The 12,585-nt window shown below is 37.6% G+C and overlaps 1 protein-coding gene across 3 annotated transcripts in view; it reads right to left on the bottom strand.

The window, feature by feature from the left end:
* Positions 1 to 12,585, bottom strand: part of LOC115217478 (intraflagellar transport protein 43 homolog) — a 57,068-nt gene that overhangs the window by 24,301 nt on the left and 20,182 nt on the right. For 2 of the 3 annotated variants that reach the window (XM_036507405.1, XM_036507406.1), the window contains exons 5-6: positions 12,381 to 12,401; positions 5,875 to 5,924 (exon numbers count right to left, since the gene is read on the bottom strand). In XM_036507405.1, the coding sequence (XP_036363298.1) occupies positions 5,875 to 5,924; positions 12,381 to 12,401 (71 nt within the window). The remainder of the gene's footprint in view (positions 1 to 5,874; positions 5,925 to 12,380; positions 12,402 to 12,585) is intronic. The other variant, XM_029787185.2, reaches the window with a different exon arrangement.

Below are 12,585 nucleotides of genomic sequence, written 5' to 3'. Positions count from 1 at the left end.
ATAATAATAATATTAATCCTTTCTGCTAAAGGCACAAGACCTGAAGTTCTAGGGGAGGTGGGTAAGTTGATTACATTGACCCCAATGTTTCATTGATACTTAATTTATCGACTCCAGAAGGATGAAAAGCAAAGTCAACCTTCCTGGAATTTGAATTCAGAACATAAGGATGGATGAAATTCCGCTAAGCATTTTTCCTGGCATGCTAATGATTCTGCCAGCTTGCCACCTTTTACTTTTACTTGTTTCAGTCATTTGATTGTGGCCATGCTGGAGCACTGCCTTTAGTCGAGCAAATCGACTCCAGGACTTATTCTTTGGAAGCCTAGTACTTATTCTATCGGTTTCTTTTGCTGAACCGCTATGTTACAGGGACGTAAACACACCAGCATCGGTTGTCAAGCGATGTTGAGGGGACAAACACAGACATACTAACATATACACACACATACATATATATATATATATATATATATATATATATATATATATAAATATATATATATGTATATATATATATATATATATATATATATATATATTATATATATATATATATATATACATATATATGACGGGCTTCTTTCAGTTTCCGTCTACCAAATCCACTCACAAGGCTTTGGTCGGCCCGAGGCTATAGTAGAAGACTCTTGCCCAAGGTGCCACGCAGTGGGAATGAACCCGGAACCATGTGTTTGGTAAGCAAGCTACTTACCACACAGCCACTCCTAATAATAATAATAATAATAATAATAATAATAATAATAATAATAATCCTTTCTACTATTGGCACAAGGCTTGAAGTTTTTGGGGAAGGGACTAGTTGATTACATCAACCCCAGTGCTCAACTGGTACTTCATTTATTGACCCAAAAGGATGAAAGGCAAAGTGGAATTTGAACTCAATGTAAAGAGGAAATACTGCTAAGCATTTTGCCTGGCATTCTAATAATTCTTCCAGCTCACCACCTTAGAGTCAGGTAATAATATATATAGTGGAGGCAATGTATGTGTTTGCATCATAGCCCAGCTTTGCATAGATAACTTCTTAGCCCATTTCTGAGTGCAACTATCCACCTTTCTTGTACCCTCGTCCCAATTTCTATAAACTTAAGGGTCTAGCCTAAACCAAATGGTTGCTCAACATGCAAGAAATAGCAGCCAAATCTTTGAATCACATCTTATCATCTAAAAACAAAAGGACACATTGTGTAATGTTATCTTAGATACTCTGTCAAAATAAAAGACAGGTTGGATGTTGTTGGAATGTCTTTGATTGTAAGCCTGCTTTGCTTGATCAGATATGACCTGCAGCCAAACGGCAATAAAACAATGGCAATGATGATGATGATCATGATGATCATCATCATGATGATCATGATGAAGAGGAGGAGGATAGTGCTGGTGATGATTTCTTTTGATTAAGAACAAAGCTTATTCTAGAAATTGGGACAAGGTTACAAGAAAAGTAGATAGTTGCACTCAGAAATGGGCTGAGGAAGTTATCCCTGAAAAGCTGGGCAATGATGCAAACACATCAGTGTATTACTTTAGTGAGTGATGTATAAAGGTGTGAAGTACTGGTGGACCAGAGCCTGCAATGCTAATTCAATTCACTTTTGTACAGAGGTTCCTTTGTTGGCTTGTTTTGTTTATGAATATAGCATGTTATTGTTGTTTAACCTCAGGTCAACACTAACTGTGCAAACTTGTGATCAATGGCAGTCCAACCCTACCATCCAATCCCATCTTTGTTTTTTAGTGGTATGCAGAACAATATAACCTGACTTTATTTCTTATAAGAAGACAGGACACATCAGGGCATTAAAATATATCCTCTCCTCTTACAAGATCACAGAAATTGAGTCAAGGAAAATCTGGATGCTACTAATTGTAGCAGATTGCATGACTACTGAGAGACTCCCTCATTGGTTCACTCAATGTAGATGTAGAACTAAATATAGACATTCCATTTAAATGAAAACAGTAGGAGGGATTTGTTGGGGAAGATCTGAGTGGTTATTTGAATAGGTCAAACAACTACACGCACCTACACACACACACAGAAATCTCTTGCTGGTGATGATGACGGCAATGATGATGCTGACATATTTTAAGTAATTAATATTTCAAGTTTATCCTGGAAATGAAGATGATAAGAAACCAAGTGTGGTGGACAAGGAATAAAACTGGCCAATATTGCAAATGTTAAACTGTGGTGGGGCTTAATATGGCAACACGTTTGGAATGTGAATGTAAGGCAAAAGATTAGTCTAAGTCTGGCTACTTCATAATTAAATCATCAATGCACAATCAGCTTAGCTTTGCCTTTATCCCCTTCTTTCTTTCTTTCTTTCTCTCTCTCTCTTCTTTCTTTTAAGAGATTATTTTTCCCATTACAAATTGTGAGGCCCTCCTAGAATGGCAGTGGGGAGATGAGAAAGTTGAGAGAGGAGGGAAGCTGATGTGTATGTGTGTGTGTGTGTGTTTGAATGAACTAGAGATGGAATAAAGCAGGCATACCCCACTCTCCCTACACATTAAATTATGAGATGTAGAGACCCTGACTGAAGTCATGATTGAAAAAGAAATGAAACATTAAGAAAAAAATACAAGGAGTATGTCAAAAAGATATTGAAACATAACTAACTGGAAGGGACATCATAAAGAGATCAATATTGAAATATGTGTGTATTGGTTGGGACATGAGTGTGCTGGACAAAATGCCTTGTAATATCTATTCTAGTTTCTTATATTCAAAGATTCTTATATACAAATTCAGAGGATCATGTTTGTAGAAGCTAGTTTGACTCATGGGATGCCTTGATTTCATCTTGCCAAAATTAGGAAGTGAGTTGATCTTAAGAATGGACTGATAACTAGGTCTATTCTACACATGACAACAGTTGTTCAGTATAACTTCACATGTCAGTGGTGCAAGGATACTGAACTGAACAAGAGCACAGAGGATGATTTCATTGTTCTCTTCCACACCACTGTCATATCTGGTCCACTGCACTACAGTTCATGCAGAGTTCTGATGCAAGTTTTATAGTGCCAACACAGACTGGAAGTTCTTGTTGTAGAACAGCTTTTCTTGCATCAATTCTGAACAGGTGTAGCTGTGTAGTAAGAAGTTTGCTTCTCAAACACATGGTTCTGGGTTGAGTCCCATTGTGTGACATCTTGGGCAAGTATCTTCCACTATAGCCTTGAGCCAACAAAGTCTTGTGAGCAGATTTGGAAGACAGAAACTGGAAAAAGCCTGTTGTACATACACACACACGCGCGCGCGCACACACACACACATACATGCGTATATATATATATGTCATCATCATCATTGTTGTTTAACGTCCGCTTTCCATGTTGGCATAGGTTTGATGCTTTGACTGAGGGCTGGCAAGCCAGAAGGCTGCACCAGGATCCAATCTAATCTGGCAAAGTTTCTACAGCTGTATGCCCTTCCAAATGTCAATCACTCTGAGAGTGTAGTGGGTGCTTTTTATGTGCTACCGGCATGAGGGCCAGTCAGGTGGCACTCGCACTGAATGGTGCTTTTTACGTGCCACTGGCATGAGAGCCAGTCAGGCAACACTGGTATTGACCATGCTTGAATGGTGCTTTTTACGTGCCACCAGCATGGGTGCCAGTTAAGCGGTACTGGCATTAGCCATAGCAATGACTTCACATGACTCAACAGGTTTTCGCAAGCACAGTTTATTACCCAATGATTGAAGGGTACTCTTAAATGGGCCAGTTATGCTGCACTGGCATAGGCCACGGTTACAGTTTCACTTGGCTTGTCAGGTCTTCTCAAGCGCAGTATATCTCCAAACGTCTCAGTCACTTATCATCGCCTCCATGAGGTTCAACATTCAAAGGTATTGCTTCACTACCTCATCCCAAGTCTTCCTGAGTCTACCTCTTCCACAGGTTCCCTCTATTGCTAGAGTGTGACACTTTCTCACACTGATGTCCTCATCCATATGCAACACATGACCATACCAGCACAGTCATCCCTCTTGCACACCACATCTGATGCTTCTTATGTCCAACTTTTCTATCAGGGCACTTACACTCTGTCATGTATGCACACTGACATTACACATCCAGCGGAGCATACTAGCTTCATTTCTTGCAAGCTTACGCATGTGCTCAGCAGTCATGTTCTGATGCCATGCAGCTTGGCTATTCAAACACATGCGTCATACAGTCAATCTTTCACTCTGAGCGAGAGGCCCTTTGTCACCAGCAGAGGTAGGAGCTCTCTGAACTTTGCCCAGGCTATTCTTATTCTAGCAGCTACACTCTCAGAGCATCCACCTCTGCTACTGACTTGGTCACCTAGGTAACAGAAGCTATCAACTACTTCTAGTTTTTCTTCCTGGCATGTGATGGAAGCTGTTTTCTGCACATTTTCAGTGTTTATTGCCCCTGAGTATTTGCCACACACAAAAAGCTATCTTCCCAGTTAGCCTTCCTTTGATATTGCTGTACCTCTTGTGTCCATTGATGCACCGAGTACATCTTATGGAGTTTCTACCTGTCTTTTCTACAGATTGAGCAGGGCCATCTACCTGAAGGGATTTGTGATTTGTCTGCCTTCCTACTTATTAAGACTTTGGTTTTTGCTAGATTGACTCTAAGGCCCTTTGATTCTAGACCTTGCTTCCACACCTGAAACTTTTCTAGTTCTGATAGTGACTCAGCTATTAGAGCGAGGTCATCAGCATAGGGAAGCTCCTAGAGGCATCCTGTTTTGAATTCCTCTGTTATTGCCTGCAAGAATATAATGAATAAAAAGGGTTCAGGACTTATCCTTGGTGGACCCCTAACCCTACCTTGAATTCTTTACTATACTTGTTGCCAACCCTCACCTTACTGACAGCATCCCTGTACATGGCTTATACAGTTCTCACTAACAACTCATCTATCCCTAGTTTCTGCATTGACCACCAGATAGGGCATTAGGAGACCCTGTCAAAGGCTTTCTCCATGTCAATGTAAGCCAGGTACAGAGGTTTGTCTTTGGCTAGGTATTTTTCCTGCAGCTGTCTTACCAGAAATGTAGCATCAGTGGTGCTTTTCCCTGGCGCAAACCCAAACTGCATCTCATCTAAACTAACTCTCTTTTTAATTAGTTGGACTATGACCCTCTCCATGACTTTCATTACCTGATCCAACAACATGATATCTCTGTAATTATTCATATCTAATGCATCACCATTATCTTTGTAGCAGTTGACTATGGTGCTGCTACACCAGTCATTGAGTATTACTCCTTAATGTATCACCTGATTGACTATATGGATGACTAGACTATATATATATACATTCAAAATTTTCAGATCTAACCAAACTCAGCTATGAAATGGTCTACTGTTATCCATCATCCCACAACCCTTTTTTGCACAGCATCCATCATTAATTTGTTTTACATATCCATATTAATGTAACCATTTTTCTTATTTTGGTAAGGTCATCGTTTTCATGATAATGTTGCTATCTCTTTAATAGCAGAGTGGTCATCTCACTCATATCAGCCAGGTTATCTTTTTCATATCAATGTGGTTGCTTTCGCCATGCTAGAGTGGCCATTGTTTCTCTTATTTATATGGTGATCTTTCTCACGCCATTTGACCATCTCTCTCTCATATGAGTGTAGCAGTCTTTCTCCCAACAATATAATCCTCTCTCTCATACTAACCAATGTGGTCACTCTTCTCATACTTGCATGCAGTTCTCCCATACCAATGTCACCATCTCTTTTGCAAGCATCTAACAATGACTTTGAAACTCAAATTATTTTCAAAACTTATATTAAATCTGTTTGAAAACATGCCTGAATATATCAATATAATGGTTACTAACCAGAATCAGATTCCTCTTCTTCTAAGATGTTCTTAGGACGCAATCTTTCACTAAAAAATATGGGAAAAAAGAAAAGCATTTATAATGAATTATAAAAATGTCAACTGAATGGACAGATGCAACATGTAGATGTTGACTAGATAAATGCCATGTAGATGCTGACTAGGTAGACGCAGTGAATGGATATTAACAGGATAGCCAAGAACAACATATTGAATGAAGAGAAGGACAATGTAGTGAAGTTAAACAATGTGTAAATAGAAGAAGGAAAACTAAATATAAAAGCATAATATTCAGTATTGACTAGATAGCCAAATTCTATGAATGTTGGTAGGATAGATGCCATCAATGGACTTTGAATGGTTATAAGTAGAGTGAAAAAATGACTGAACAGGAAGGCACAATGTCAATCTCTGGTTGAACACAGTCAATGGATGTTGACATAATACTATGTATATTTTGACTGAATGGAAAAACAATTCATAGATGTTTATTAGTCATAATAGATAGATACTATTTTCAAATTTTGTCACAAGGCCAGTAATTTTGTGGCTGGGAGTAAGTCAATGACACCAACCCTACTGCTCAACTGGTACTTATTTTACCAAGCCCAAAATGATGAAAGGCAATATTGACCTCTGCAGGATTGGAACTCAGAATGTAAATAACATACAGATATTGACTAAAAAAACATAGCATGTACATACACTGATGATAGAGATACCTGCTCATGATTTTACAAAACACTGTCTATTGCATTGTGGTGACAAACTTATATTATGTTTTTATATTTGGTTTGCGAGATTCTTGATTTGAACTCAGGTCTCATGTATTGAGATAGATTTTGTGGTATTTAGGGCCACTATGCCAACGATAAACATGTGCACTAGTTCTGCTTCACTCCTTTTATTGCAATCAGTCAACAGCTGTGACTGTGTGGTTAAGAAGTTTGCTTTGCAACCATGAGGATTTAGGTTCAGTTCCACTGTGTGACACTTTGGGCAAGTATCTTCTACTTTAACCCTGAGAAGACCAGTGCCTTGTGAGTAAATTTGGTGAAGGAAAAATGTGGCAACTCATTGCATATATATTGTGGCATTGACCAGACTATTGGATGTTGTTTTACATTGCTAGTCACAATGCGCTTTGCACTGTTTTAGTTTTCAAATGATGCCACCTCGCTGGCTGGGTGTACAGGCCAATATTCCCCCTGAACAGAATGCTAGTCCATTGTAGGGTTATTCATTTACAGCTGAGGAACAACATGAAATGAAGTGTTTTGTTCAAAAACCCAATGCACAGCCAGTCTGAGAATCGAAACCACCATCTCATGATCATGAATGCAACACCCTAACTACTAGGCCACATACCTTCACATATACCGGGTGTGATGGGTAAATTGTTGCCATTTTATATTTTTAATTTTGAGCATTTTTTTGTTTTTGATTTTGTTGACTACACAGTATAGTAGGGTCAGTTGGGCATCATCTGTGAGAAAAACAGCACCATGACACAATTCATTCTTCCAGAGATTTGGAAACAACATGCTGTACTGCTTGGCATTTGCAATTGAATCTCCAATGTGAACGTTTCAGAGTATTTGGGTGTCAATCTAAGGACAGTGCAGAGGATTCAGAAAGAGTTGGATAAGTCTAATGATTGATTATGAAGGTACAGCAGTTTAGAAAACTCACTCTGGTTGCTCTGATAAAAAAAGCTCCTGAATTTGTTGGTGAGATCCAAACCATGATTGACAACAATCTCTCCAAGTCCATCACCATGGACATAGGAGTGTTTGAGTTTCTTATCAGGCAGATATTTGGTATTCTGCATACAAGATGAGAAAGGGCCAATTTTTATCCCAAGCCATCAAGGACAAGAGGAAAGACTGTGCTACAAAGCTTTTGAACAAACTCAAGCATTCCTCCAACTGAACATACTTTGGTTTTTCTCAGATAAGAAACATTTCTGCCAGGATCAGATGGTGAACAAACAGAACAACCATTGGCTTGCCATGTCCCCAAAACATGTACCAAGATGTTTGAAAATCAAACATCAAGTCAATATCATGGTATTTGGAGTAATTACTAGTGATGGTGACATTATGCCTCCATTCATCTTCCCACATGGCCTCAGACTCAACACAGATGCCTACATCAAGTGCCTGAAGGAGGTAATGTTGCCCTGGTTTGAAAGATCAGATCTTGCTCATATATTTCATTTTAGTATGATTTCAATGGTGTGATGCCTTTCCTAACACCAACCACTCTAGATAGTGTACTGGGTACATTTTAACAGCACTAGAAAGAGAATGTCTTGTACTTCTCTGAAAGACTAAAGAGTCCTCTCTACTATATGTGCCTCTACTCATTTGCAGCAAGCATGACTGAGAGTGTGAACTGAAAAAAGACTGATGTCCAAGAGGGTGAAAGAAGAGAGCATTTGAATTTGAATGTTATAGGGGTAGGATAGAAAGTGAGAGTGATAGATAAGAAGAGAATGAAGGAGAGACAGAGATAAGCAGCTATATGTGGGTTGTTGATAAGGAAACTGAATAGAAAGTTTGCATGAGCAGTAAAGATGAATGATGGTATGAGAGAGCATGAATGATAGCTAGTAATAAAGATGAGTGATAGTAAGAGAAAATGATGGACATCGATGAAGCGTGACAGGGATGAGAGAGAAGGATAACTAGCAATAATGGTGGATGATGGTAGGGGTGATAAATATGAACAGACTAAAGGTCATCACCCCTTAGATGAGTGCTTGGTGGAAGAGAGAAAGAGTGATAAAGGGTGATGGTGAGGGATGGACAAATCAAGAGCTATCTTTCAATATGCAAGTGGTGTGGTACAGTGAATAGGAGACTGAATGAGTTATAGATTGAAGTGGGAAGTAGATGGAGTCTTAATGTAAATATAATGGCTTCTGTCACCACCTCCATTTTAATGATTGAGAAAATAACATGCATTCTTACATACATATGTACATACATACATTACACACTCACACACACTAAGTGGAGGCTGGTTGGTCAGAGATGGAAAGTGAAAGGAAGATGAAGGATGTTGGAGATAGAAAGTGGAAACTTTGATTCAGATTGTTTCTTTGTTCAAAAAACAATGACCTTTCAGTGTACATGTGTGTGTGTGTATGTGTGTGTGTGCACGCACACACATGCATGTGTGTGTCTGTGCATATTATCATAGATAATAAAAAATTGGCATCAGGAAGGGTGTCCTTCCATAAAATATTGTCTCAAAATGTTCAGTCCAGCCCTTGTTAACTTGGAAAAGCAGATGTAAAGCCAATGAAGATGATGATGATTTATTTATGTAATTATGTGTATGTACCTAAGTTCTTTGTAAGAATATTAATAATCTGAGAACAACAGATGAAAGAAACAAGACAAACTTTTAACAACAACATGAAAAACATCTGCGTTGAATTACTGATTTTTTTTTTACACTTAATCAATGGTGATGATGGCAATGATAATAATGATAAGTTATATAATAATAATTATATAATGATAGAAATGATAATAATATTAATAACAACAACAATTTTTTATTTGCCAAAAAGGAAAATGAAACATTTATTATTGCTTTTTTTTTTTTTTATTTGCCAAAAAGGAAAATGAAACATTTATTATTGCTTTTTTTTTTATCCCCCATCTCTGTTTATGATTAAAAAAAATATAGCTAATTCAATGTTACTCTTTCTCCCAAAAAATGGCAAGGAGTTAGACAGGTGATGCAGTACTAAAAAAAATTATACTGTAACAAAAAAAAAAAAACCCAGAAGAAAAAACAATAAACCAGAATGCTTGGAGTTGAAGGAGAAAGAACAGAGAAGTTACAGAATAGCAAAGATGAGGAAAATGAAAGGAAATGCAGAGAAAGATAGAGAGTGAGGGGGATATAAAAAAAAATTTAAAAAAAGACACTCCTATAAAAAAATATAGAAAGAAAAGATGAGAGAGAGAGAGAGAGAGAGAGAGAGAGAGAGAGAGCAGGTGAGTGTGTGTAAATGTAAAAACTTGGCCAAGATCTTTTAAATGTTCAATTGAGTTGCATAGTTATAGAAATATCTTATTGTTCGCAGAGAATTCTATGAATGCCATAATAAGTGAATGAGAGGCAACGATGTGCTGGCAGCATTCCAGAATTCGATGACCTGTACATATGTTATGAACGTTACATATGTGTGGAAGATTACGATTATGAAGAGAAAGTAAGTAAATATACACAAAGGGAAGAAATCAGAGTGTGTGTGTGTGTGTGTGTGTGTGTGTTTGGGTTTGGGATGGAGAAACACAATCATTCTGATTCGTTGGAGAGAAGATTTGGAGCAGATTTTCAGTGGTGAGAAGTTGATGCTAAAACAGCATTACTTTTTTTTTCAATATATATCTTTCAACAAGAGAACAGGAAGCCAAAACTGTTTGTTATTGGTTAATGTTATTATTGTTGTTAGTGGTGTTGTTCTTGCTAATGATTCTTCTCCCAATGGAAAGGAAGGAAGGAAGTTTTTACTAGTTTCCTTTGTTTCATCTTTCGCCTGACTACTTCTCTCGATTAATAACAGACACCATTATTTCATTCTACAACATTTGCCTGCAGAATTGTTTGTTTGCTTTTTTCTTTCTTTTCTTCCTTTTACTAAATACAACTATCAAACATGATAGGAGATTAAAAAAAAAATAAACAAACAAAAAACAACAAACTGTTAATACCTTTCAGTTCCTTATCTTTTGTTCAAGGCCTCCCATCTAGTTTTTATGACTGTTAAAGAAATTATTATGATTTTTATCATCTAAGGCAGTTAAAGCAGTGAACTGGCAGGATGGTTAAAGCATCAGAAAAAAGGCCTTGCAACATTTGTTCCAGCTCTTTATGTCCTTAGTTCAAATCCCACCTAGGTTAACTTTGCCTGTTGTCCTTTCAGGGTTCATAAAATAAACTATGAGTCAAATGGATTCAATGGAATTTACTACCAATCTCCCTTTAAAATGCTGGTCTTGTGCCTCAATCAGAAACCATTATTATTTAGAGTTGTGGATTGGCAGAAACATTAGCCTGCTGCATCACAAAATGCCTTTTGACATTTACATACAAAACTTTTTGTTCTAGGTTCAAGTTCTGCCAAGGCTGGATTTGGCTTTCATTCATTCAGAGTAGAAATACATATTTCTTTATTGCCCACAAGGGGACAAACACGGACAGACAAAGGGATTAAGTCGATTACATCAACCCCAGTGCATAACTGGTACTTAATTTATCGACCCCGAAAGGATGAAAGGCAAAGTCAACCTCGGCGGAATTTGAACTCAGAATGTAATGGCAGACGAAATACGGCTACGCATTTCGAAGTACTGGTCATGTACTATAATAGATATAATTAACTGTTTTCTTTCATCAAATTTCTATCCTTGAGCCAAGTACAAGAATGGCTGTGTAGCTAAAAAAGTTTGCTTCAGGTTCAGTCTCACTGTGTAGCGACCTAGGTGTCTGCTACTATTGCTTTGGACTGACCAAAACCAACTATTTATATAAAAATGTCATGACCGAAATTTGACACATTGTTTACACAATTAGTTCCATACTTGACTGAGTCCTAATCCATAAAGTTCCCACATACACCAAATAATATCTTCCCACAATAACTTTCTAGCAAGCTACACCCTACATTTTCTCCTCTACCCCTTTCCCCATCCTATACAATTACTTCTCCAGTCTACCTACACCACACCTAATTATCATTCCACACAGCTCCATCTACTCCTAAAAACAACTTGCCAAAGACTATATAAAGCCAAAAAGAACCTGAGTAAAGCACAGGCAAAGAACACAAACTTTCTGCCTTTTGCTTGTAAAAGTTTAACATGTGCTTCACCACAAGTATTGTGTAATCCTTTGGTTTAATATCAAATTGTTCTTATATATAACCTGACATTGAAATAGACATTTATATATATCATCATCATTGTTCCTCATCATCATATATATGTATATATCACCGTGATCACCATGACCGACCAGGCTATCAGATGTTGCTACACATTGCTGGTCACAATGTGTTTTGCATTGTTTTAGCCTTCAAATGACGCCACCCCACTGGCTAAGCGAGCAGGCCAACAGAAGAAAGAATGAGAGAAAGTTGCAGTGAAAGAGTACAGCAGGGATTGCCACCACCCCCTGCCTCATGGAGCTTTAGGTGTTTTCGCTCAATAAACACTCACAACGCTCGGTCTGGGAATCGAAACTGCGAACCTACAACCGTGAGTCCGCTGCCCTAACCACTGGGCCATTGCGCCTCCACATATGTATATATATATATATATATATATATATATATATATATATCATACATACACACACACAAGTTGAAATGAACAGTACATCATGTTAATTCACAAAATGATAATTCAACAACAAAGAATAAATAAATGAACAAAAAAACAGAGTATCTCCAAAGAGAAAGTGAAGATTAAAGAAGTTTACCATGTACTGAGGACTGACTTACTGAAAATAAAAACAACATCAAGAGAAAATACAAAGAAAAACATTATGATTTCTCTACTTTCTCTCATGTACACACACCTGTATACAGATGTAGTTACAGACATAGACTAGGCATTTATATGGGAATTATAAGTTTGAATATGTTTGTATGTCGTGGGGAGATTTTTCAGTTGAAGAGTCTTTT

Source organism: Octopus sinensis, linkage group LG11 (assembly GCF_006345805.1).
Source record: "Octopus sinensis linkage group LG11, ASM634580v1, whole genome shotgun sequence".
Classification (NCBI taxonomy): domain Eukaryota; kingdom Metazoa; phylum Mollusca; class Cephalopoda; order Octopoda; family Octopodidae; genus Octopus; species Octopus sinensis.
Note: the sequence above shows the minus strand (reverse complement) of the source record. Positions and strands in the feature narration are given on the sequence as shown.